The 23,514-nt window shown below is 39.0% G+C and overlaps 3 protein-coding genes across 4 annotated transcripts in view; 1 reads left to right on the top strand and 2 right to left on the bottom strand.

Annotated features, from left to right (window-relative positions):
• Positions 1-8,663, bottom strand: part of LOC103355954 (choline transporter-like protein 2) — a 21,895-nt gene extending 13,232 nt beyond the window's left edge. Inside the window, exons 1-3 of one of the 2 annotated variants that reach the window (XM_008279933.1) lie at positions 8,526-8,663; positions 547-595; positions 382-455 (exon numbers count right to left, since the gene is read on the bottom strand). In XM_008279933.1, the coding sequence (XP_008278155.1) occupies positions 382-455; positions 547-595; positions 8,526-8,562 (160 nt within the window). In that variant the 5' untranslated portion in view covers positions 8,563-8,663. Of the gene's footprint in view, positions 1-381; positions 456-546; positions 596-2,915; positions 3,421-8,525 lie in introns of those variants that run through there. The other variant, XM_008279934.1, reaches the window with a different exon arrangement.
• A 4,440-nt stretch (positions 8,664-13,103) lies between these two features.
• On the top strand, positions 13,104-19,464 carry LOC103355955 (glutaryl-CoA dehydrogenase, mitochondrial-like). The gene is made up of 12 exons (XM_008279935.1): positions 13,104-13,151; positions 13,532-13,633; positions 13,831-13,863; positions 13,972-14,112; positions 14,258-14,320; positions 14,470-14,640; positions 14,731-14,860; positions 16,114-16,330; positions 17,635-17,738; positions 17,863-17,988; positions 18,072-18,232; positions 18,568-19,464. Exons 2-12 carry the CDS (start codon positions 13,534-13,536, stop codon positions 18,639-18,641), a joined length of 1,320 nt encoding a protein of 439 aa, XP_008278157.1. The 5' UTR covers positions 13,104-13,151; positions 13,532-13,533; the 3' UTR covers positions 18,642-19,464.
• Positions 19,465-19,699: 235 nt separating this feature from the next.
• On the bottom strand, positions 19,700-21,736 carry syce2 (synaptonemal complex central element protein 2). Its single transcript, XM_008279947.1, has 4 exons — positions 21,662-21,736; positions 20,958-21,037; positions 20,709-20,823; positions 19,700-19,897 (listed from the first exon to the last, which is right to left on the bottom strand). The coding sequence occupies exons 1-4, from the start codon at positions 21,734-21,736 to the stop codon at positions 19,700-19,702; spliced, it is 468 nt and encodes a 155-aa protein (XP_008278169.1).
• Between the last annotated feature and the right edge of the window lie 1,778 nt (positions 21,737-23,514).

Raw genomic sequence — 23,514 nt, forward strand, 5'->3', positions numbered from 1 at the left:
TTGTGCTCATGGATGTTTCTATAACTGTAGAACGTGCTCATCAGTAAAGCAACAACCAAAACCAAGTTGCTTGTCGAATCTCAGTGTGTCTATAAATTAATGAGACTGCAGGTAGTTCAGACTTGTGAATTTCTGTATCTATTTGTAATTATAGTGGACTGATGACTACCTTATGACCACTCACACTTCTGGCAGCACACAAAGGACCAACAACATATTAGATGAGGAGTGTCATAATGTTTTGACTCATTAGTTTGTAAAGAAACCATCTCAGACAAAATACTACTGATGGCAAAAAGCCCAATCTACATATTTGTACTGGTTTTAAATGCATAACAATAATATAAAGTACATATTGTAGTGATTAAGGGTCAGTCTTACCAAGTATGCCCACTGCAAAGTACCCCAACAAGGCCAAGATGAAGAGAATACAACAGAGGACGTCTGTGCACCCCCTGAGGACAGATAGTAGGCAACATGTTGTTATATCATCAATAATAACTACAGAGAGCAAAACATGAGCAGATAGTAAGAAAGACGCCTCACCTGTTGTGGATCGGTCCTTTGAAGTTTGGATCAAACTTCCTGGACTCCCCTGACGATAAAAAACAGAAAACAGGCTTGTTCATGTTCTCTCTATCACAAAACATGTAGAAAGGCTGGTTGAATAAAAACCTCATTTAAGGGATTTTTTTAGGTGACCAGGAACCACTTATGATTGTTCACATTCAAAAAAGACTTTAATGAAAACCCCTTAACTCTCTGAACCTAAAAATCACAGGCAGGTTTCAAAGGCCTGTCATGTATTTGAAAAAAATCACCATAATGACACTGTTTATCAGATACAGAAACTGTCTGATTTTCAACTTTCTGAAAGACCTACAACATATATTCCATCTAAAAACTTCACCAAATCTGCAACGGAGAAGCCACACGGGCCTCAGCTGCAACCAAGTTTTCAGCTGAACTGCAGGCTGTGCTTACACAGAGCAGATACGCGACAAGCATACAAACAAATTAAAAATGTAAATAGTAAAATATCTATAGTAGGTTTTCCCTTCTTTCCCTCCCCATTAGGCTGTACTTCCAGCCATGGTTGTGGTGTTTTCATAGAGGTTCAGGACTTTATATTGCAGTTAAATAAATAAACAAATAACCACAGTACAACAGCTTAAACAAATTATTGATTAGTTAATTAACAGAAACTAATGGTTTATGATATATAAAAGTTATTTTAAAACAAAAATGTTTGCTGTTGTTTCTCAACTGTGAATATTTGCTGCTTCTACTATTTTATAAACTAACTATTTTTGGTTTTGGACAAACAATCTGACCAATCTCTTGCAATCTCTTAGGCTTTTTCAGACCAAATGAGACAAGACACTAAAGAGCACATAACACACACACACACACACACACATATGTATATTAGAAATCACATACAATTTAAAGCCAATTAAAAATACATTTTTTTTTGACCAATATAATCTGCCATTCGACCAAATTAAATTGCTGTAAAATAATACCACGGTTGTGAGGCAGTTGTGCTCCTTTGTGTTTCTATTATGACCATGTTTGTGTGTTTTTAGTGTAAGTTTGGGAACCCCTGGCTTTTGACAAAGGGAATAACTGTAAGCTGCAGAACTTTGTAGAAACAGTAAGTATGCTAATGTGCAAGCAGCTATATTGGTAAAATGGCATATTTTGCTCATGTAAATGTTTAAACAGACTTGACTCACCACTAAAACAGTATTAAAGGTGCGGAGTTACTGTATTATGCATAATTGTACTATTAAAAACTAGGTTTCCTCCACATCAAACGGCCCTCTTTCACCAACATGAAAAGTTACTGTCTGGTGGTCTACTGGTTAAAACACACAAACACAACATCCTGTTGGCCCAATTTCACTGTGTATCTCTGCTAGCACTAATAAAAAAGAAGAAGACACAGTAATTAAAAAAAATAAAATAAAAAATAAAAAATAATACTCCATGAATACATCTGGAGTGCATAATGGTTAAATGTGTATAATTAATCGCATCTGTTTTTAAAACCGAAACTGAAACTGAGCAATCAGTCACTTTCAACACATTTGTTTGTCAACACGTTTCACCAATTTGTCATTTCTTGATTTAACACAGACCATCAAATTCTTTACAGACAATTTAAAATTCATGATATTTTAGAAGTAACGCATCATAAAATGCGTATATGTGATACTAGTGTATGCACTGAAGAGTACAGTGTGAGTCCATGTATTGACAAAGACTTGTGGAGAACAAAAGGATTCTTCTGGCTGACAGACATGCCTAGCAACCCACAAAATGGCTCCCCGGCGACGGTGTGAGCTCCCTGTGGACATCACCAGCCGCCATGGAAACACCTCAGACACAGCAAGAGGAGAAAACATCGACCAAGTCTGCCCTGCCTATGGTGAGATCATCAGTGAGCTCAAAGCCAACAATCCTCAAAAAACACAAATAAGATACACCTTTAAATACACCGGAAATCAGTCTACACTTTGCATAAACACCGTCTCCTTAACCTACATCCTCTTATAAGATTACCACACTATGACACATCCAGCCCTTTAAGTGGGTCTGCCACACCCTTTATGGCGATTCATAACGGAGCACTCGTGAACAGCTCTTTAAACGCTTTAATGTAGAAAGAAAGCGAGCGTTTGAAGTTACTTGTTAGAACTGCACAGTGCCTATATACAGTATTTCTGCTACTTCGAACTCAGGAAACACACAATTAATCTGCCCACACACTGCAGACAACAGCTGAGAAGCGTCACATTGTTTTAAGTGAAGTGTGACAACAACACCCAAAGCTCAGTGAACCAAAATCTCACAAGTTAAAATAAAGACATTCAGTGACAGTTTAGAATTAATCAACACTGTGACAGTACCTGTTCTTTTATAGTTTGTCATTCCTCCGTGTTTTTACTATTTCAGTTTGTGAAGTGGTTGGTATTATTAGTTCCTCTCAGTGCAGTGCGTCTTGCTGCTGTTGCTTTACGTCTCCTTCCTGTATGAGGCCTGTGTCTTCCGACCTCTCACTCTTCACTTCCTTCTTTTACTGTATTCGGAGCTCTGCCTTCACCTCCTATTCCCTAATTCTCTCTCTGCTATCTCTCTTGGCTCAGCGCAGTTGTAGCAAGACCAGTATTGATGGGGGAATTGAGAGAGGATCCTAAAATAAACAGAGAGAGTTGTGGCGCCTGAGAACCTGCTGTTGCCCAAACTGAATAAAGACTAGAAAGCATGAGGTTTACCCATCTGAGTGCGGGGACTGTTTGTTCCAGTGGCGGGTTGACACGTTCTGAAAGCAAAACAGTCCTCCACTGTAGCATCACAACAGTTATTTCACGCTTCACCTCAGCCCACTGAGTTGACATGATAAACGGTGTGCAGCTGTTTTACACGGTGCAGCTGCATGCACTCTCACCTCCAAAGAAATGTCACTCCAACAACTTGAGCGTAGAAAAAAAACTCAAAAACACTGCTGCTACTTTGCAGCTCGTCTCTCAATGTTTCCTCAGTTTCCTGCTTCGACTCTAAGCTGCCTTCTTTTCGCAGCATTTCGACAGCGTCCCCCTCTAAATGCTTTCATACTGAACAATGGACAAAGATTTCTTCAAATTGTTTCATGCGTTGTTAAGACAATGATTTGGTTATGATGTGTTGTGCATGTGTCTGCACATACGCTGCAGTGAGCTGAACTGTACATCTGAGATAAGGCCATCCTACATGCTCTCTGGTGGCACATGACCACCTCCGCTGCCATGTGACGGGCTAAAAGCATGCCATAGTTGGAAATACAATACTAACTATTGACCTCATCTGTCTGGATCATATCCTTGTACATGCAAATCAGCCTGGTAAGAATCTCAGCTGTTTAACCTGCATTACCGCCTGACAGATACTGGGTTTTTGGGAACACAGACTATTTTGAGAAGCGCCTTGATTTGTTTGCTTGTTCGGACTATAAGAAAATCAATACCACTCTCATGTCGCTCTGCTAAATGTGAATTTACAGTCAGGAGACAGTTAGTTTAACACTCTGAATCCCAAAACCTGCCAGTGGGTTCAAAAGGTATGTCAATGTTTTGTTTAAAATCACCAAAATTATTATTTATCAGAGCCAGAAACTCTTACAACTGAAAGAATCATCAGATTTCCAACTTTCTGACAGTCTTTAAATTACCCATCTGTTATGTGCTGTCCTGTTGGAAAATTTTACTAAATCTAAGGTTAAAATCGTGATATTTCAAAATCACTTTATTCTACACGTCTCATTTAAAATTTTGACAGAAATAAATTAATAATCAAACCATATTCTGCAACAAAAAAAAACAGATTAATAATAAAAATAATCTGCAACAATGAAGCCATTCGTGACACAGCTGCAACTAACACTCACATGGCAAAGGGACTTTCCGGTTAAACTGCAGGCTGTGTTTACACAGAGCAGATATACGGAAACAAATAAAAAATGAAAAATGTAGGCAATCTCCACTTTTTTCAGTTTTTGTAACACCTGTGGATAAAATATTGTGCATATTGTGTAAAATAAATAATCAAAGAATATCTATATATAACTGCTTTGGGTTTAGGGAGTTAAGAATAGCTTAGCAGACAGCTAGTCAGCTTCAAAACAACAGGTAGCAGGTTAGCTGTTGTTTACATCCTCTGCTAAGCTAAGCTAACTAGCAAGCAGTAGGTTCACACAGGTATGAGGCGGTACCAGTGTTCTCAGCTAACTCTCAGCAAAAACATAAATATGTGTACGCTAGACAAAGAGAACTGTTGTGCCAACTTAAACGAATTGCTTAATTTGGTAACACACAATTGAATAAAATTTATTAAATGTATCAAACATTAACAGTAACATTAATGTTGTTGGTTTTAGTTAAACGTACTTAGAAATCATCCTTCATTTTGATTGAACACTTCATTTTAGGGGAAGTGAACTTCAAGCTTCCAATTTTTCCAACTCAAGCATTTGTTTTACCCAAAACACCGGAATCTTTTTGCGTGGAGTTTGCATGTTCTCCTTGTGCAGCGTGGGTTCTCTCCAGGTTCTCTAAATTGTCCATAGGTGTAAATGTGAGTGTGCTTGGTTGTCTGTCTCTAAGTGTAGCCCTGTGATAGACTGGCGACCTGTCCAGGGTGTCCCCTGCCTTCGCCCTAAGTCAGCTGGGATAGACTCCAGCCCCCCCGCGACCCTAGTGAGGATTAAGCGGTGTATAGATAATGGATGGATGGATGGATGACTTTGTCTCTATAATTTGGTTCTTTCTTTTTCTCTACTCTGTAATCCAAATGAAAATAAACGACGGATGAACTACAGCCATTTAAAAAAAAAACAAAAAAAAAACCTGGACGTTGCACAATGCAGAATAAGCAGTAAACCAAATGTTTGCACCTTTGCAGAAATTACAATATCAGTTTAAAGAGATAAAGTGTAATTTCAAGTTGATAGAATCCACAAAAGTAAGCTGCCATCACCAAAGCAGAAAGAAAAGAGATTCATTCAGAACAATACTTTGCTTTAACTACAGCTCAAACACACTTTTTACGGAGTACTGTCCAAAGTATCCAAGTATTTTTAGCATTTAGGCATACTACAAGGAATGATTTGTTTAAAAGGATCCCTTAGGTTCTGTTTAATTAAAGAATGACAGAGTGACATTTTACAGCTGAAAAATAAACTCATCAGTGCTCTCTGATGTACAGACTATGCTCTGAAGACACTGCTGTATGCGCAATTTCTTGTTGCTTATTGGCATCAATGAGAAGCCAAAATGAGCTGATAATATCAATATCAATGTATTCTTTGGGCTCTAAAACTTATGTTATTTATGAAAATATAAGGTGATTTTGTGGAGAAAATGAATAAAGATATGAAAATGGGGCTGCCACATTGTGACTTTAATTTAAAAGTTTCAGACTGATAGAGTTTAATGATTGAAATATTAGTAACTCCAACTGCAGCACAGGTTTACATGGATAGAAGACATAATAAAATAGCAGGATGCTGAGTGCTGACATGTCCACTATCCAGCTGCAATTTGAGTGTGTAAAAGGTTTGTTTAGTGTTATTTGCTATGTGTGTGCATGTGTATACATTTCCTCTTACTCTTCACAGAGGAGGATAAACATTGAAAGAGATTTTCCATCAGCCTTTCATTTGTAGAACCATCTGTGAACGTGAAACATTAGAGACGGAGGAGCAGGCGGCTCTCTGACTGTTTTGTGCCATAAAATAAGCTCTGATTGTGCCGAAAAGCTTTCCAGCAGATTTGCTCGTCTTGTTGTTGTTGTTGTTCAGACTGCCAAATATCTCATAAATGGTCTCGTTTGTTTAGGTATTTGGCACCACTGATGCAACAGTAGTTTGCTGATGTCTGTCTTATATAGTACATGTAGCCATGTTAGGAAGAGATTTTTTTAAAGATGCAAATATTATAGCTTTATTTTGTTAAAATTGGGAGTAACCTGGGCTAATCAGGTAATTCATTACATGCTTACGGGAGCCCAGATGGTGAAAACCCACAGGACCTTCCAGACTTTTGTCTACACATCTGCCAGTAATCCAACCTTTAGCCGTAATTAATGTCTCAAAATCATTTTTTCTTGTAAACGACTCGAGTGTGAAAGCAAAGAGTGAAACAATTGCATGTGTGTGCGTGTGTGTGTTAAAGGGAGTGGTGATGTCATGACTGATGCGATTCACTAATGGGCCCGGAGGGGTTATCAGATGAACCTTTCTCTGCCTACTTTAATGGGTTAGTGGCGACTGTGGTTGTTCCTGTTTGAGTGCAAAGATTGTACATGCAAGGAGACAGTACTGATACAGTTTGTCTCTTGTGCTCTTACTCCTGACATTTATATCTTTCTTTCTACACAAACAGGACTAATTGATTAACCACAATTATTGCACCGGACAGAATCACAGGAGCTACGTTGTGTACTACTCTTCTACTGCTCCAGCTGCCACGGCATCAAAAAAAACCTCCCCTTTTTACCATTAATGAGGTCAGCCACCAACAATTTCATAAAAGAAACCCATTTCAGAGCTTAATAAAACTTGACAGCCACTCTGGCTCAGATCACTGTACTCCTCACAGACACTGTAGCAACAACTCCTTTTCCCAAAAAGTCCAGATCATCAGAAGGGATCATTATGAAACACTGAGCAGCGGTGTGTACATACAGCGAGTGTGGCAATGCACCCGTGTTTGCCAGCTTAATATTGACTGGAAGTGTCTTGACTGTGTCTGCTGAGTGGGAAGAGCAGACAAGGCTGAACACAATCCAGGAAAGTGCAAGCAGCAGCCTGCCTGAATGCACGTATGCTGGCCTAGATATGAGAGGGCAATGTAACGTCTCCCAGGTTAAACTGTAAAGGAATACTGCTGAGCTGGAATGTACCTATCTTATAAAGCTTCATCTCCAGTTTTAAAGGGCTGCTGTTTTTAACTTTTGAGCCCTCATCGGGGAAAAGGGAGCCAAGGAAAAAGAGTTGTTTGAATGGCAACAGGAAAGCCACAAGGAAATGTTCCCCGGGACTGACCGACTGGGGAGGATGTGCACTTAACATTTCACACTGCGTTGTGAAAGAAGGAGTAAGTCAACAGCGTTAGTGCAGCATTCCCAGTGAAATAGCAGCATGGAGATTTGCGGTTTTCCTTTGAGCCGCCTGTAACCATCCACTGGTATTGTCACGGGGTATTAAAGCAAAGGATAACTCTGGTTACGAAAACTTCATGACTCAACAATCCATATGAACAACAACCCATCCCAGACACCAGAAGACCACACCAGGCTGCTGTGGCAGGCCTGCTAACTTGGTGCTGCTGGAAAAAAAAATAAAAATGCATGTGTGACACACATAATGATCAGCAATGAGTCATATGTTTGGCTGATACAGACCATGAATTTTCCATTATATGCGCCGGCAAAGAGACTCGACAGATATCTGTAAAGTTTATGTGTTTTTCTGTTTTGCACAAATGTATCAATTTACAAAACATAATGCGGAACATAATTAAACTAATCTGCTTTTGTGTTATCCTGCCGCACCTACAGAATAACCTCAATATGAAATTTAATACAACCTGAGTTTATCAAGACAGGTCTCATATTGTTAATAAACCCACTTTATCAGCCTCTTGAATCATTCTGATTGAGTTGTGGTGTCATCCGGAGACATATTTAGTTGCCAAGACAATCTGTTCTTAGATTTAAAAAAAACAAAAAAAAACACCCATTCACTTTGTACTGTAAAATGCAAAATTAAAAGCAACTTAATGGACGTTTTTCAGAGATTAAAGATAAGAACCGATGAAAAAAATAACCGGAGAGGATGATGAGAATATCTCCCCATCTGCTAAAGCCCCATGAGGTCCACACCCATCCATCCATTGCAGTCATTGTTTCCATTTCTTCGCTTCGTTTGGAGGAAAGAAAAAAAGGATCGAGCAGAAAGCGGTGCCACAAAAAGCTCCTCTTACCGTATTTCGGGTCTGGGTTTTTCTCCTCCAGCTCCATCTTCGCACACTCGCTCGGCTCCTCGCTGCTGATCACACCTTAGACAGGACAGTTACCATGGAAATGTCGAGGCAAAAAAAAAAACATCAATAACACTGACCGACTGAGCAGCGAGCGGAGTGCACCGAGAGAAATCAAACCGGAGCACAGCGTATTCCAGCCTAACGGCGAGGCGAGGCAGCCCATCAGAGAGCAGCGCCCGGTGACTGACAGCTGCGACGGCCAATCAGGGTGCGCCTCTCCAAGCAATGGAATGTGTATGTGGCGTGTGAAGACTAATGTGTTTTTAATGGAGTCGATGTACTTAATATGACAAATTCTTTAAATTATTTGCTGTAAGTCACCAAAAAATAAGCACTGCAATAAAAAAACAGCACATAAATGTTAGGAAATGTCTCTAAGTAAAGTGTAGAGTTAATTACTAGAGTGTTTTAGGCGTTTTCAAACTTTTACTTTATGAAAATTTCATACCCAACTTTAGGCTTTACCATATGAGCTTATAAACAAAGCAAACGTGGTCTCAATTTGACCAAATACACTATTCAAATACTGCTCACAAGTAAAACTATTGTAATATAACATTAACATTCCTGCTATGCTACAGAAACAGCACTTTCACTTCTGATACCTCCAGTACATTTTACTGATTTTGAAAAAATACACAAAAAATGACATGCACTATAACAACACCTGTGTTTCATATTTAATGTTACTTAAAATAAAGTTAAAAAAAACCTCTCTACAACCAGTGACTCTGCTAAAACATCTCTGCACCACACAATGAGAGTATTACATACATACGTAGCCATACATATTCGTAATGTAACCCAAATCTAAAGACAAAGAATTATAAAGAAAGCCTGCAAGCTTTTAGGAAAGGTTCCAGAGTTCATTTTACTTAAAGTAATGTAAAACCCAGCATCACAAACTACGGTTCTGCTCAAACACTGTAAAACTTCCTTGCGCTACACAACAAGAGTTGCAGTAATGGAGTATTCTTGAAATGTTGTGCAGCATGTTAAAAAACACCATATGGACAGGTTAATAAGAGGGAAAAAAATATGTTTACCAGAGGGATCTGGAAAAAAAAAAAATCCTCTTCTCTACCCTGAGAAAACACTTTTTAACTATCTGACTCAGGATATGAGAGATTTAAACCCATGAAAGATTTAGGAGCAGAGATGCCCAGTCTATGTTAAGTTTCATGGGAAAAAACTGGCAAAAATGCTGGCCTACTATATTTTGTGTTGCTCGATGTGGCTCATTTTAATTCCAGTGTTTCCTTAGGGGGGTCCTCCACACTGGGGGCTGTGTGCGGTCTGCTGCTGGGGGTGCTGTCTGCAGGTCCTTTCGGCCGGCTGGTTGGGGGGCTCCCCACCTCGTTGTGGGGATCCCCCTGTCTGCCAGGTCGGGGGTCCGGGCGCTGGCGCCCCCAGTAGTCATGGTCTGCAACTCCTCCTGGTGTGGACGGCCCCAATGGCAGCGTTTCCCACAATCCCTCAGTGCCATGCCATGCCTCTTTTAGTCTCGTGGTGAGTGTGTGCGTCTGTGTGTGCGCGACTGCATTTGTTGTATGTGTATGTGTATGCATGCAGGGTGGGAGGGACGGGTTTATTTTATTTTATTTTTTGTTGTAATGTTTTTAAATGCTTTGTTGTTTTTAAATGTTGTAAAGCACTTTGCGTTGTTGTTGTTGCACATGAAAAGCGCTATACAAATAAAATTTGATTGATTGATTGATATACACCCATCAACCACGACAGTTAAACCACTGACAGGTGAAGTGAATAACACTGATCATCTCATTATAATGCAATGTTCTGCTAAAAAACCTTGTGTTCCAGCATTCATGTGGACGTTACTTTAACACGTACCACCCACCTAAAAGTTGTTGCAGACTGTCCCATGGCAACGGCACGACAGCAGCCCCCCCCAACAGAACAATGTCTGCCACACCCCAAAAACTTCTCAGGAACAGTTCGAGGAGCACAACCAAGAGCTCTAACACCAAATCAAAACTCAACAGAGCCCAGGCATCTGTGGGATTCACTGGAACAAGTCCAATCCACAGAGATACCACCATGCAACCCACACCACCCAAAGTGTCCACTGCCAACATACAACCTTAGAGATTGGTGATGTGGCAGGTAAATGCTGCTTTGATGGCAAAACAGTATCCTACACAATATCATGCAGGTAGTTTTAATGTTGTGGATGATCTGTGTACGACTGGTGACCTGTCCAGGGGGTCCCCTGCCTTTGCCCTAAGTTGGCTGGGATAGGCTCCAGCCCCCCCGCGACCCTAGTGAGGATTAAGCGGTGTATAGAAAATGGATGGATGGATGGATGGATGATCTGTGTACCCACTACAGCAACTCTGACATGTGCACAGAACAAACTGGAGGACAAGCTTACTAAAATTAACTAATCCCCTGACAGAGAAACATTTGCATGAGTCTCACTCATGACAAAACTCAACTGACTGGAACCTTCAGTCACAAAAGTGTCTGGAGCAGGTAAAGCAATGGATAATTTGAAAGTATGAAATGTTGTCAGGTTTCAAAAGAATATCCAGAGGGCCCATTCTTCATCTAAAATGACAGTCAAACCAGACAAAACTGCCAAATACATGTTACAACGCTTCTTGGTGTATTTTTTTTCTGCTAATTTAATAACTGGTATGTTTTCAAATAGGACAAAAAGCAACAATAGCTGGTTGTATATCAAAAAGGTAATCTGTCTTTTTGTCTCTAAAGACATCTACAATAAAAACTCTATTTTTTATCTTCTTAACATGTAAACATGGTGTTTTTTTAATCTGCTACATGACATATGAGCAAAATATTCACCATTCAACACCACTGTTGAGCATTTCCTCAATGAAGCAGCACTGTACCGACGACAGCCTCAAAAACATGGAATCAGAGTTCCAGGATTTTAAAGAAAGAAGGAAGCTATGGACCGAATCCAGGAAGGGATTATTCTCAGTAAATAAAGAAAACTTCTAAGTAACTGAGATACACAGAGAAGAGTTTTAGGGGTTTAAATAAAGACTGGAGAGTGACTTCAAGACTATTTAAACATCCAGTCTCTCGTAGCTTTTTGTAATTTGTGACAGTTTGTAAACTTAATTTATGAGTCTTGCAGTTTCATTGCTTTCTTTGCTTACTTATATTAAAGTAACTTCAATTTTAAAGGTGTACAGTTTGCAGACAGGTGATAAATGAAATGAAAAAACAACATTGAGTGTCCTGCAGTTCCCTGTCAGATGATTTCAGACTTTCAGTGTTTTCTTGTAAAACATTACTGAACACCTTCTTTTATCATAAGGGCTTTCTAAACTGGTTTAAATGTAGTTATTTTATTTTGTTCTTGTATGTTTTACTTTGTCCTTCATATGTTTTTCCAATATTTGTTTGCTCATATTGTAATTCTCTCTGCATATATGTGCACGTGTGTGGGTGTTTACTTTGTTGTATGTTGTGTAACCTACAACAAGCTGCTAAAAATGAATTGCCTTAAATGGGAATAATAAAGCTGTGTGAACTGAATTGTCTCTTCATCCTTGGGATTGTGTTTTTAGTCTTTTGCATATTTGTAAGTTTTGTTTACTTGGTTTTATATTTATTTAAATGTCTGCTTTGTGCTGAACCCTGAAAATCATGATAATTATGATTATGATTATGATTATTGTTATTATTATTATTATTATTATTATTATTATTACACCAGTTGAAAATGTGCCATAGGTGTCCAGTTGGGTTGAAATCTAACTATGAAGGCCACAGCATATCATTTACACACTCATCAAAGCCCTCGGTGACCTCCGGTGTCCTATGGATGGGTGCATTGTCATTGTCAGGACAACTTTGTATTGATTTACAGTGACCCTTTCCTCTGAGGGCACAAGTGGAACCAAATTATGCCACCAAAATATCCCCAATAGCCACAACAGAGCCACTGGAGCCCCTTAATGTGGGGTCCAGGGTTCAACTTTTAATTTTAATTCGCCACCTGTCTGTATTTGTTGTTGTTGTGTTTGTTTGGCCCCTCTGTCAGCTGTACCGTCCACGAGTGTGTTGGCAGTGTCACTTATAAAACTAGTTGCAGGCCTGACATTCTGTACATGGCTCCTTATTTTACCGGCCAATGAGCTGGAAGGCGGTGGGCCGACACCCTCCTCTCCCCCGGCTTACACGTCCATCCCTGGGCGCCATGTTGAGTGTGGAAACGCGCAAGAAAATTTACTTAACAGACCTGCAGCAGCTTCAGACTGAGGTGTTCACGCAGCACGGGAGTTTCCACAGACATTCCCAACAAAAAAAAAACTCCGCAACTTGTTTCCCATAATTGTTTCCCAGCAGAAAAAGTTTGTTGCGTAACGTGCAGTAGTTGCGTAACTTGTGCGCCATGCGTCTTTCCAGCGCGTTTTGCCTCACCTGCCATGGCGGACAGGAGCTCCCACGTTTGACGTTACGTATCTCCGTGACGTGCCATCGGCAGGAATATTACTTAAGCAACTTTTACAGCCCGAGTCACCAACGAGGAGTGATCGGATCATCAAGATAAACCCACCGAGAAAACAAAAGGTACCGAACAGATACACGTTTCCATTGTTCTGTGGATAACTTCATGTTGGTCTAACTGGCATGCAGGTGCTGTGAAACTTACTCAGAGGATAGCATGTTCGTGTGTTATGAAATGGGCAAAGTGTTTCAAAAAGGATACAGATTGATAACATATTAAATGTTTTATACAAACACCTAATTTTGCCATGCATAGAATGATAACAATGTCTTAATCCATCCAAAAGGTGTGTTTACTCTCCTACTAAACACTACACATGGCATATGGTGACACTGGCCTGCATTTTAGCATAAAGTGTGTCTATACTCTGTTACCTGCTGTTTAAAATGACACTAATTCAGTATATATTTCTCTTTTTTTCTCCCCTCCATGTTCAATAAAGTCATGGCTCTCAGAGGTGCTGTTACACGTCTCCTCTCCAACAGCCAGAAATGTGCTGCAGTCACTGTTTCCAGAGCTCAGGGCACAGCTGCAGCGCTGAAAGGTGCATCTGAATTTCTTGATTTTTGTCTTAGATATATACGAAGAAGATCAAGTTTGGCCTCTCAGTATCCAAAAGCCACAATATAGGAAATACCATCCTTATACTAAAAAGAACCAAAACACAAGGTGAAAGCAGAAGTAAGTTGTCTAAATTAGTCTTTTATGATGTGTAACCTGCTTTTAATTTGTGTCCTTCAGATGCAGAAGAAGTCAAAAAGCCAGCAAAGACACGTAAGTGAAGTTTTAGTGAGGTCTTCCTCAGGTTGCTTCACGTGTGGTGTTCCTGCATGTGACGGTGACATAACCATAGTGTGTCTGTGCATATGTTCTGACCCTCAGCCAAGGTGGCATTCAACTGGCGGGACGCTCTGGATCTGGAGGGTCAGCTGACAGAGGAGGAGATCATGATCCGGGACTCCTTCCGCGACTACTGCCAGGAAAAGCTCATGCCCCGCATCCTCATGGCCAACAGACATGAACGTGAGCTAAACGGGGTTATTCAAAAACAAAAACAAAAAATCAAATATGTCATAATAACAGGATAGCTCTGTGTCAGGTTTTGCCTTTTTAGTCACTTCTTGATTTGCAGCTATTAAAGAAGTCTCTACTAAATATTTGATTGCAGATTTCCATCGTGAGATTGTGTCAGAGATGGGAGAGTTGGGCGTCTTAGGCCCAACTATTAAAGGTAACAACACCAAAACTGCATCATAAATTTTTCAGGTTTTAATCCCACCCTATAGTGGACTGATTACAATAATGTTTGCATCTTTATGTGTTTTTGCTGGAAGTAAACTGCCCTGCTATTTATGACTCTGTTTTCTGTTTTTGCTGCAGGTTATGGCTGTGCAGGTACGAGCTATGTGGCATACGGTCTGATTGCCAGAGAGGTTGAGAGAGTTGACAGTGGATATCGGTCCGTCATGAGCGTCCAGTCCTCACTGGTCATGCACCCGATCAATGCTTACGGCACAGAGGCCCAGAAGGAAAAGTACCTGCCCCGGCTCGGTATGTGTGAAACTTTTTGCAATTTAAACGGCAAAGAAAAGGCTCAAGATAACATTATTTTAATCCATCTTGTTCCTTGTGTTTGCTCAGCTCGTGGAGAAATCCTGGGCTGCTTTGGCCTGACAGAGCCAAACCACGGCAGTGACCCCAGCAGTATGGAGACAAAGGCCAAGTACAACCCATCCAGTGGTACCTTCTCCATCAGCGGAGCTAAGACCTGGTAAGTAGTCGGACTGTGGCCTGCAGGTCGACTGGTTGATCAATATGCTGTCATTTGACAAAACCCTCATGGCTTGGACAGTTTCATAGGCCCTACATCAACAGTCTACTGGACATTAGTCATTATTTTTGACGACAGAAGGAACAGACAACTTGTGAAGACACAGTGAAGTGTGAAAACAGTCACTTTTTCACAACTTTGAAATTGCCAAACTTAATGGTGACAGTTCCGTATTGCTTATTTAACATTTACTAAAGTTTCCTCAAAATCAACTTCATACTGACACCATGTCTGGACTGCATTTGGTTTAAATGGATGCCCAAAAAGTCAAGTGAAAACTGTGAGAACAGCTCAACAACCGACACGGCTTATCATGTCAAGGTTGTAGGAAAACTTGTTTTGTATTTGCCAGTGGTTCTTCCATTTTCAGATATCATGCAGGTACATGCTGGTCTGCTCCAAGTCTGTTAGGTATCATTGCAGTATCAAATATTGAGGCTGAATTTATTTAATATGATGCAAGTACTAGCTTTTTATGCTTACTTATGATTAATTTATTCCAATAAGGATAGCAGACAGTGTGACTGATTTCCTTCATCTACAGATAATGTGCAGGTTGTTTTCCCTGGAACCAGTTGTTTGGTTAAAGAATTCTCAGCAGAACAAGATTGTTTTGGTTGACTACAGCCTTCGTACATAGACAAACATATAAGAGAAGCATTGTCCATCCTGTTGCAGTGCTTTTTCAAAAATCTCTAACCTAAAATGTGACAAACATACGATGGTAAAACACAGCACTGGATAATAATATTTTTTTTGCTATTTTTGCTACCAGTGTAATACTGGTAGCATATTACACAACTTCTATGGTAAGAAAATAATGAACAGTTAACAGTACTACCTTCTTTTCAAAGTATCATTTTACTTCTTTCTGCAGAAGGAGAAAGAAAATTCAGTGTATCCTTTCAGTTTTGGACTGTGAGACAGTTTAAATAACGTGCCCATGGCACTCTGTTATTTCAATTTAGTTTGAGAAATAAAGTGCCATCCACAATATTAGTAATCACCAGAAACTTAACATAATAAGGTTAAGACCATACAATATTACATTATAAGGAGAAACCCAAACAGTTGCAGTGACATACTTGACAAAGACTGCTTCTCTCTTTTGGGTTAAATCACTGAAATCCTGAAATGTACAGTAATCCTGTTTAATCAGCTGACATTTTCTTCAATGTTCTTCCTCTTGCTAGGATCACAAATTCCCCCGTGGCAGACATCGCGGTCGTCTGGGCCAAGTGTGAGGATGGCAAAGTGCGAGGCTTCATCTTGGAGCGTGGAATGAAGGGTTTCGCCACCCCGAAGATTGAGGGCAAGTTCTCCCTCAGAGCGTCCGCCACTGGCATGATCCTGATGGACGAAGTAGAAGTTCCAGAGGAGAACCTGCTGCCCAACATCTCCGGTCTTGGTGTAAGTGGCTCCTTTCTCAGTTCGAGTTCAGCTCCAACAAGTGGATGTTACTCTGATACTGCAACATTGAAGCTAATATGCTAAAGACACACGGTACGACTATAGATTGTGCTGTTGAAGCCCTTCAGGACCACTTTGCTGAGTTATAAGGTGTACTCAATGCGCACAGAGTCAATGATGTCGTTAAAATCCCTTCTTAAAACATAATTTTACCAGAGAGCCTTTTTCTGATTTTACAGGAGTTTTAATTTCCTTGAACTATCTTTAATTTTATTACTTCTATCTTTTTACCATTCCTAATCTGGAAAGGTTTTTATAGCTCTTTTATTTATTATATGTTTTTACCTTTCCGACCCTGCGTAGTTTTAAAAAAACATATAAATCTGTTTTTTTTACTGCCTTTAAACTTGATGATTAATTTGCTGCCGATGTGAAGCACTTTGTAACATGTTTTGAAAAGTGCTATAATAATAAAGATTATTATTATTAGTAGTAGTAGTAGTAGTAGTAGTAGTAGTAGTAGTAGTATGAATAATAATAACTTGATGCTCTTTGCCAGAGTCAAAAATATTGTTTAAACATTCTGCTCTCCTCTAGTATGAGATGCACAAATATTTGAAGAGTTACAAGATAAATACCTGAGAATTTGAATAGATAGATGGGGGAAATACTTTTAAATAACTAATTTAAGTCACTAAACTATGACAAAATGCATTTCTTTTTCAGTATTAAATCATGGTTCTCACTGCATTGTGGAAAAATGCTTATTATGCAACTCTTCTGTCAGTTCTAGATTATGGCGACATTTTGTACATGCATCCATCGGCAGAGACTCTTGAGCCCTTAGATGCTGTTTATCACTCTGCATTAGGATTTATTAAGGCTCTCACTGTTTTTTAAGCCCACTTACATTACCTCATTACTGTCTTTTAATGTGGGCTCTTACCACACATCAAACACTACATCAAATGATCAGATTATGCTGCAGGTGCTGACTGTTGCTGAGCTTGGAAAATCCGGTTTTACTTACTGTGCTTTTGCAACCTGACATAACCTGCAGAACTAATTAAAGCCTGACTCGTTATTATCCTTAGGGCAGTTCAAGTTTTTAATGTCATCTTATTTTGTGTCCATCTGCTCTTGCTTAGTTCCTGTTTTCCAAGGTCTTATTTGTGTGCCTACATCTGTTTTTTTTCTTACTCTGCTACATTGTAAATGAGGCCTCCACTACTCAATGTACTCCAAGTTTAAATAAAGGCTGAACGAATTTATGAATTTAAAGTTCCTTTTTCTATTGTGACCAGGGTCCCTTTGGCTGTCTGAACAATGCCCGGTACGGCATTGCCTGGGGAGCTCTGGGAGCTGCTGAATTCTGCTTCCACGCTGCTCGACAGTACACTCTGGACAGGTACATGATAGGTTATCTACAGTGTGACCTTTACAGACACAGCAACATGAGAATGCAGTAAGTGAACATTACCATTTCTTCTCCTCACTGTTGTTTTTTCTATGCCCTTTTATCCTCCAATTAGAATCCAGTTTGGTGTGCCTCTGGCCAGGAACCAGCTGATGCAGAAGAAGATGGCTGACATGCTGACAGAGATCACCATCGGGCTGCATTCATGTCTGACGCTGGGAAGACTTATAGATGACAAGAAGTGAGCTGTTACACTGGTCTCTTTGTTAAGTTCCTCTTTTACAGAAACAAATCCTTTAAATGTGTGTATTCTCATCCTGACAGAGCGGCGCCAGAGATGATCTCCATGCTGAAGAGGAATAGTTGTGGGAAGGCCCTGGACATTGCCAGACAAGCCAGAGACATGCTGGGAGGGAATGGCATCGCAGACGAGTACCACATCATCCGTCATGTCATGAACCTGGAGGCCGTCAACACATATGAGGGTAAGCAAAAGTACCAACAACAGACAATACTGTAATAAAATCAAATTTGGATTGCAGTTACATATATTCCCCACCAGAGGTCAGCAATGTACAAATTATTGTCATAGACTGTATTACTACTTCTTTTTTTTACCCACTTCTGGTCAAATTTCTAATTATTTTGCAAAGGTTTTCAACCGCTTACTGTAAATTATGTAAAAATGTGTTTTATCATAGCTAAACAAAAGTTTTGGAAACTATGACATCAGTTTCAGGCCAATGACATGTTAAATTAATGTGTCTCTACATGTGAAAATGACTTGTGATGATGTATTTCTTTTTTCTGTTCTTCACAGGAACTCATGACATTCATGCCCTGATCCTGGGCAGAGCCATCACTGGACTGCAGTCTTTCACTGTTGAAAAGTAAATGGCCTCCATCATCATCTTGAAATAGATGTGATGTGGATGTATGCTACCTGTTTATGCAAAATGTATGCATAGAAACATGAGGTCAGTAAATGGTTTGCACACTTTTAGGCTCCAAATAAGTAATTAAATTCTCTCTTAAAACACTCTTTTCAAAGGCCTTTCAAGTACATCTGTTTTCTATCTTGCACCCTTACATTTTTATTGAATGTGTGCACATTTTGGACATCTACTGGAAACAGGTGGTGCCTCATTTACCTCACATTAGGAGTAGTGTCTGGTGGAGTATACTAAAGATACCTCATCACATTTGTGTTTTCAGGTTACTGAGGGAATCTCTCAAAGTCTGTTAGCTTTGGTGCATATTTAAAGTCAACCTGACAATCCATTGGGTCCAACTGAGATATGATGTTTGTACAGCTGAAATGCGTGAACTGTACTTGTTTGGTGTGGTACGTGTAAAGGTTGTGGCATATTTTATGATACGTTAATATGTAAATAAATAGCTTTGAATGAGTGGAAAGACGTGAATGCTGAAATACTGTGTGTCGAGACCCCTTCATGCCCTGTACCCAAAATAAGTCCTATAAGATTAATACCATGTTTTTTTGGTCAAAATCAGTTTGACGAATCCTGTTGTTGTTGATGCATCTGAGATAAACATGAATATATAAATATAACACTATAGAGACCATGATGATGCAAAAAAAAGAAAAGTTAACACCAGAGTCAAATAATTCATTTCCTACAGTTCATGTTTGTTGTAATTTTATTTATTGAATAAACAGATGCTGAAACTGAACATCAATAAAACTTGGATTTCAGCTTTTGTTTTTGTATTCTTTGACTGGAATTGTGAGTGTTAACCTCAAATACTGTCCAAAAAACCGAGTCAACTGCGTATTTTTGGGAAAGGACTAAGAACAAACATGTAACCAAAATGAAACTCACTCCAGCACTTGAACAAATAAAGTCAACTAGTCTGAAATTGCAATATAATAATGAACAACTACTTCAGAATAACTTATTAACTAGTGTAGAATAAGATTAAGTTGTTTTTCACGGTTCTGTCTGGGTGATAGCCAGACCCTCTCTGAGACATGCCAGGGCCTGAGTGGCTTCCAGCAGCTCACGGTTGAGCTTCGTGCAGCTCTCCAGCACCTCTGAAAGCTCCTGCAGCTTCACCTGCATCGCATCGCTGTCCTCCTCATAGACGGTGTACATGTGTCCCTTCATCTGCTGGCACATCTCTCTCACCTGATGTAGGGAAATAATCCGATCATTGGACTGATCGGCACCTTTGTTGACAGGCACAGAGCAGATTTCACAGCAAAAACAGAGCTGAGGTTTCAGTCGACATGTAACTTCCTACTTTCAGTCTTTAAAATATCACTGTTCTGTCTCAAATCATTAGGGGCCTTCTGTTTGACCATTTCTGATTTGCTTGAAACTTTTTGAAAACAATGGTATCAGGCTGATTTATCAAATATTTTTAGAGAGGTTTTTTTTTTTTTTTTTAAATTGCTCGTCAACTCACTTTCGGCATGTTTTTTTTAGCCTAAGTCTACAGCGTTAGACTATCAGATAATCTTTAATTTATGGGTGAGTTGAAAAATTAAAGCAGTCATGAGTTGTCCCATCACTGAGCACACATTAACAATAATAATAATATAATAATAACAATAATAATAAAAAGAGACATATTTTTCATTTTGAAATTCTTAATCAACTTCATGATGAGAAATAATAGTGAAATATGTAGATTTTTACCTTCAATAGTTCCTGAGATACTGTCCTTCAAGCACAGCCTCAAGTTTTAATGTGTGTAAAGAAAATAATAAAAAAAAAATAATAATAAAAACAAAAACATGCTGAAAGTGGAATAATGAGTATTTTTAAAAATATGTTTAATCTAGGATTTCTCTAACTTGTCTAACAATTTTTCATCCTGTAAGAATTTCGGGCAAAACAGACGGCCAAGCAGAAATTGTTCTAAAAATATGATGAGGATTTGTGATGGCATGACCCAATACTGACTCTTACCAGATACATTAAATAAGTTCTGTACCTTGTCCAGCAAATTCTCCTCAAAGCTGTCCATCACTTTCTGGTCACTGGTGCGGCTGTGGTTAATATTCTCTACCATTTCCTGCGCTCTTCTACTGATGTCATCTATGTTTGAGCTGCAACAGATGCTGGTGTACAAATGTTCAAAGAAGGTTGAATTTGACTATAATGACTTACTATTTGAGGAACAGTAGTACTCTTGAGTTTTGTTCACAACTTTACAGCTGGGACTGCAGAGGTGATACTGTACCTGCTGTCCTGCTCTTTACTCTCAGTCATGCTCATGTTTGAGGACTCCCCCCTTGATGAATCGATGCCCATGTCTTCTGGCTGTATTGACAAGTATTATGAAAGAAACTACAAAAAATATATCTCACATCACCAGTTTCACAATGTTGCAGATCCCCCAAAATCTTCATAAGATTTGTTTTCAATCTTATGCCTGGAAAACCTTTCAGAACAAGATGTTAACTTGTTGGAGCAAAATGAGGTGTACTCCTTATTGTCACCCCTCCTTTTTGGAAGGGTTTTAACTGTAATATTTACTCAGGTAAATTCACATGATAAATAACACTAAAAACTTTAATATTTAAACTTGTTAGGCGACTTTGCAATGACAGCGTTGACCCTCTACTGGAAAGCCCTTTGGCTTAGTAACTGAAATGTGCTATATAAATGACAGTGATTGTATGTTGTGTGAACATTTAAAAAAAAAAAAAAAAGGAATGGTTTCTCCCATTTATTCATCACATATGCTTTAAAGCTTATCATGACGGTTTAATCTAAATCTCTCTACCACATTTTGTCCTCAGCAGTAACAGTAACTTGTTAAAAAAAAAAAAAAGCATGCATCTTGTGTAACATTTTCCCCCACAAAAAACAATATCTTGATCTCACAATTTTAAAATCGCTATATTTTATTTTTTTTTAAATAAAAAATTTTGACAGCATTACCATCTGTGAATCTTGATGCCCTTTCTTGGGAGTGGACTGGGAGATGGATGGAAGGTTCTCAAAGAGAAAATCCATTTTGATGTTTGACTCTGCTGGATCAAATAGGAGTAGAATTTGAAGGAAAAAAAGTCACACTTGCTAAAAATACAAAGACAATTACTGAAAATAAATCTTATTCTGTTAGATTAGCAAATTGAGTTAGCTGGTTGATCAGCTCTTTACTTACAGCTAACCTAGCAACAGATATCTAAGCTTGAGCTAACCACTTTATTTCTGAAACATTACTTTTACAAGCCACAAACCCAAAACTGAATGTAGTTATGTAGTACACAGTATGTTGTAAAAAAAATTGCAATGCTATTACTTACAAAATTATGGCTAACTCTGAACTAGCTCGTGAAATGCTGACGTGTCTCATGCTAACCATAGCTACTGGTGCTAACCTGCTGTTTCATGCTAGCTATAGCTATGCTTTTTTTTTTGTTCTAATATTGTTCATTAAGTAAGCTGAAATCCTGACAACCTTTTTAATATTGTTTGTATACACCATGTTGCAAACAAATTGCTATAGTATTAGCTTTTAAAAACGATATCTGTCTTGCTATTTGGCCGACATTGTTAGATAACTGTAGCTAAATCTGCACTAGCAAGACAAGCGCTAACGTGCTGCATCATGCTAGCTGTAGCGACAGCCTTGTGGTTTCCTATTATTCTTAATTCAAAAAGCGAAAATGTGTACATTACTTAAATAACATCATACTCTGGTAACAATTATATTTATATGCAAAATGAGTAGATGTTCTCACCTGGTTGCTCCACAATGTAAAAATACACTACAACTAAATCCTGATGGCCCTTGTTACTCTTGTTGTATGCCCGTTTAAATATAATTTAAATAATTTGATTTAATGGTGCAGGTTGATATACAATAAACTCTTAACAATTTTTACACAGCTTAAATATAATAACTAAATAGAATTGTGCATTAACTATGGATGCCAAATTAATTACCTTAAATTAATTAATAAATTAAAAGTTTTTTTTTAAAAAGTTATTATTTTTAACGTTGTAGAACAATAGTGGAGGCATCAGGAATAATGAATAACACATTTGGATTTATGAAGTAAGCAGAAAACACACACACACACATATATATATATATATATTAGATTTTTTAAAGTAGGCACCTTTTGCTTTGAGAACAGCTTTACTGTGCACTCTTGGCGCTCTCCTAATCAGCTCAACCAGGCTGGATCTTTTCAAGCAGCCTTGAAGGAGTTCCCATATATGAGCCGAGCACTCGCTGGCTGCTCCTCTTTCACTTTGCGATCCAAGTTGTCCCAAACCATCTGAGTTGTGTTTGCAAAGGACACGTCAGCTGATGCCGCACCGCATTACCCTGGTTCTCTTATGGAGCCTGAAAGTGTGTTTTCATTGTAGCCTTGTGATATTTTTTTTTTCTTATCTATACATGCTGACTTTTATTTATTTCAGTGCAAAAACTGGTTCTTAATGAGTCTGGTAAAAGACAAATGAAGGCCCCACTAAGGGAGAACCAGTCTGGCACTGCAGATTGTTGTGGTGGCCAAGAGTAGCTTTGAATTCTGAATAAATTCCAGCTTCACAATGGAAAACCACACTTGCATATACCATCCATTCACCTGCTCTGTCTCTCACAAAGACATGCCAACTGTACCCAAAAATATCCTCATTCATCCAGATTTCCACTTGCCTTATCTTCATTACATGTGTTTCTTGGTCCAAGCAGTGTCTTTATTAAATTGCTCTCCCGCAGTAGTGGTTTTGTTGCAGCACTTCCACCATGATGGTCTGATTCACACAGTCTTCTCCCA

The sequence above is a fragment of the Stegastes partitus genome, unplaced genomic scaffold, assembly GCF_000690725.1.
Source record: "Stegastes partitus isolate 25-593 unplaced genomic scaffold, Stegastes_partitus-1.0.2 Scaffold176, whole genome shotgun sequence".
In the NCBI taxonomy this organism is placed as follows: domain Eukaryota; kingdom Metazoa; phylum Chordata; class Actinopteri; family Pomacentridae; genus Stegastes; species Stegastes partitus.

What these genes read in the sequence shown, in the direction of transcription:
- syce2 (XM_008279947.1), bottom strand. Translation starts at nt 21,736, where the DNA reads ATGGATTTTCTCTTTGAGAACCTTCCATCCATCTCCCAGTCCACTCCC. An exon ending in GGCATCAAGATTCACAGATG is followed by an intron (nt 21,038 to 21,661) that starts GTAATGCTGTCA and finishes TTGTCAATACAG; the next exon opens with CCAGAAGACATGGGCATCGA. An exon ending in AGGAGAATTTGCTGGACAAG is followed by an intron (nt 19,898 to 20,708) that starts GTACAGAACTTA and finishes TCCCTACATCAG; the next exon opens with GTGAGAGAGATGTGCCAGCA.
- LOC103355955 (XM_008279935.1), top strand. Translation starts at nt 13,534, where the DNA reads ATGGCTCTCAGAGGTGCTGTTACACGTCTCCTCTCCAACAGCCAGAAA. An exon ending in CGACAGTACACTCTGGACAG is followed by an intron (nt 17,739 to 17,862) that starts GTACATGATAGG and finishes TCCTCCAATTAG; the next exon opens with AATCCAGTTTGGTGTGCCTC. An exon ending in GGCCGTCAACACATATGAGG is followed by an intron (nt 18,233 to 18,567) that starts GTAAGCAAAAGT and finishes TGTTCTTCACAG; the next exon opens with GAACTCATGACATTCATGCC.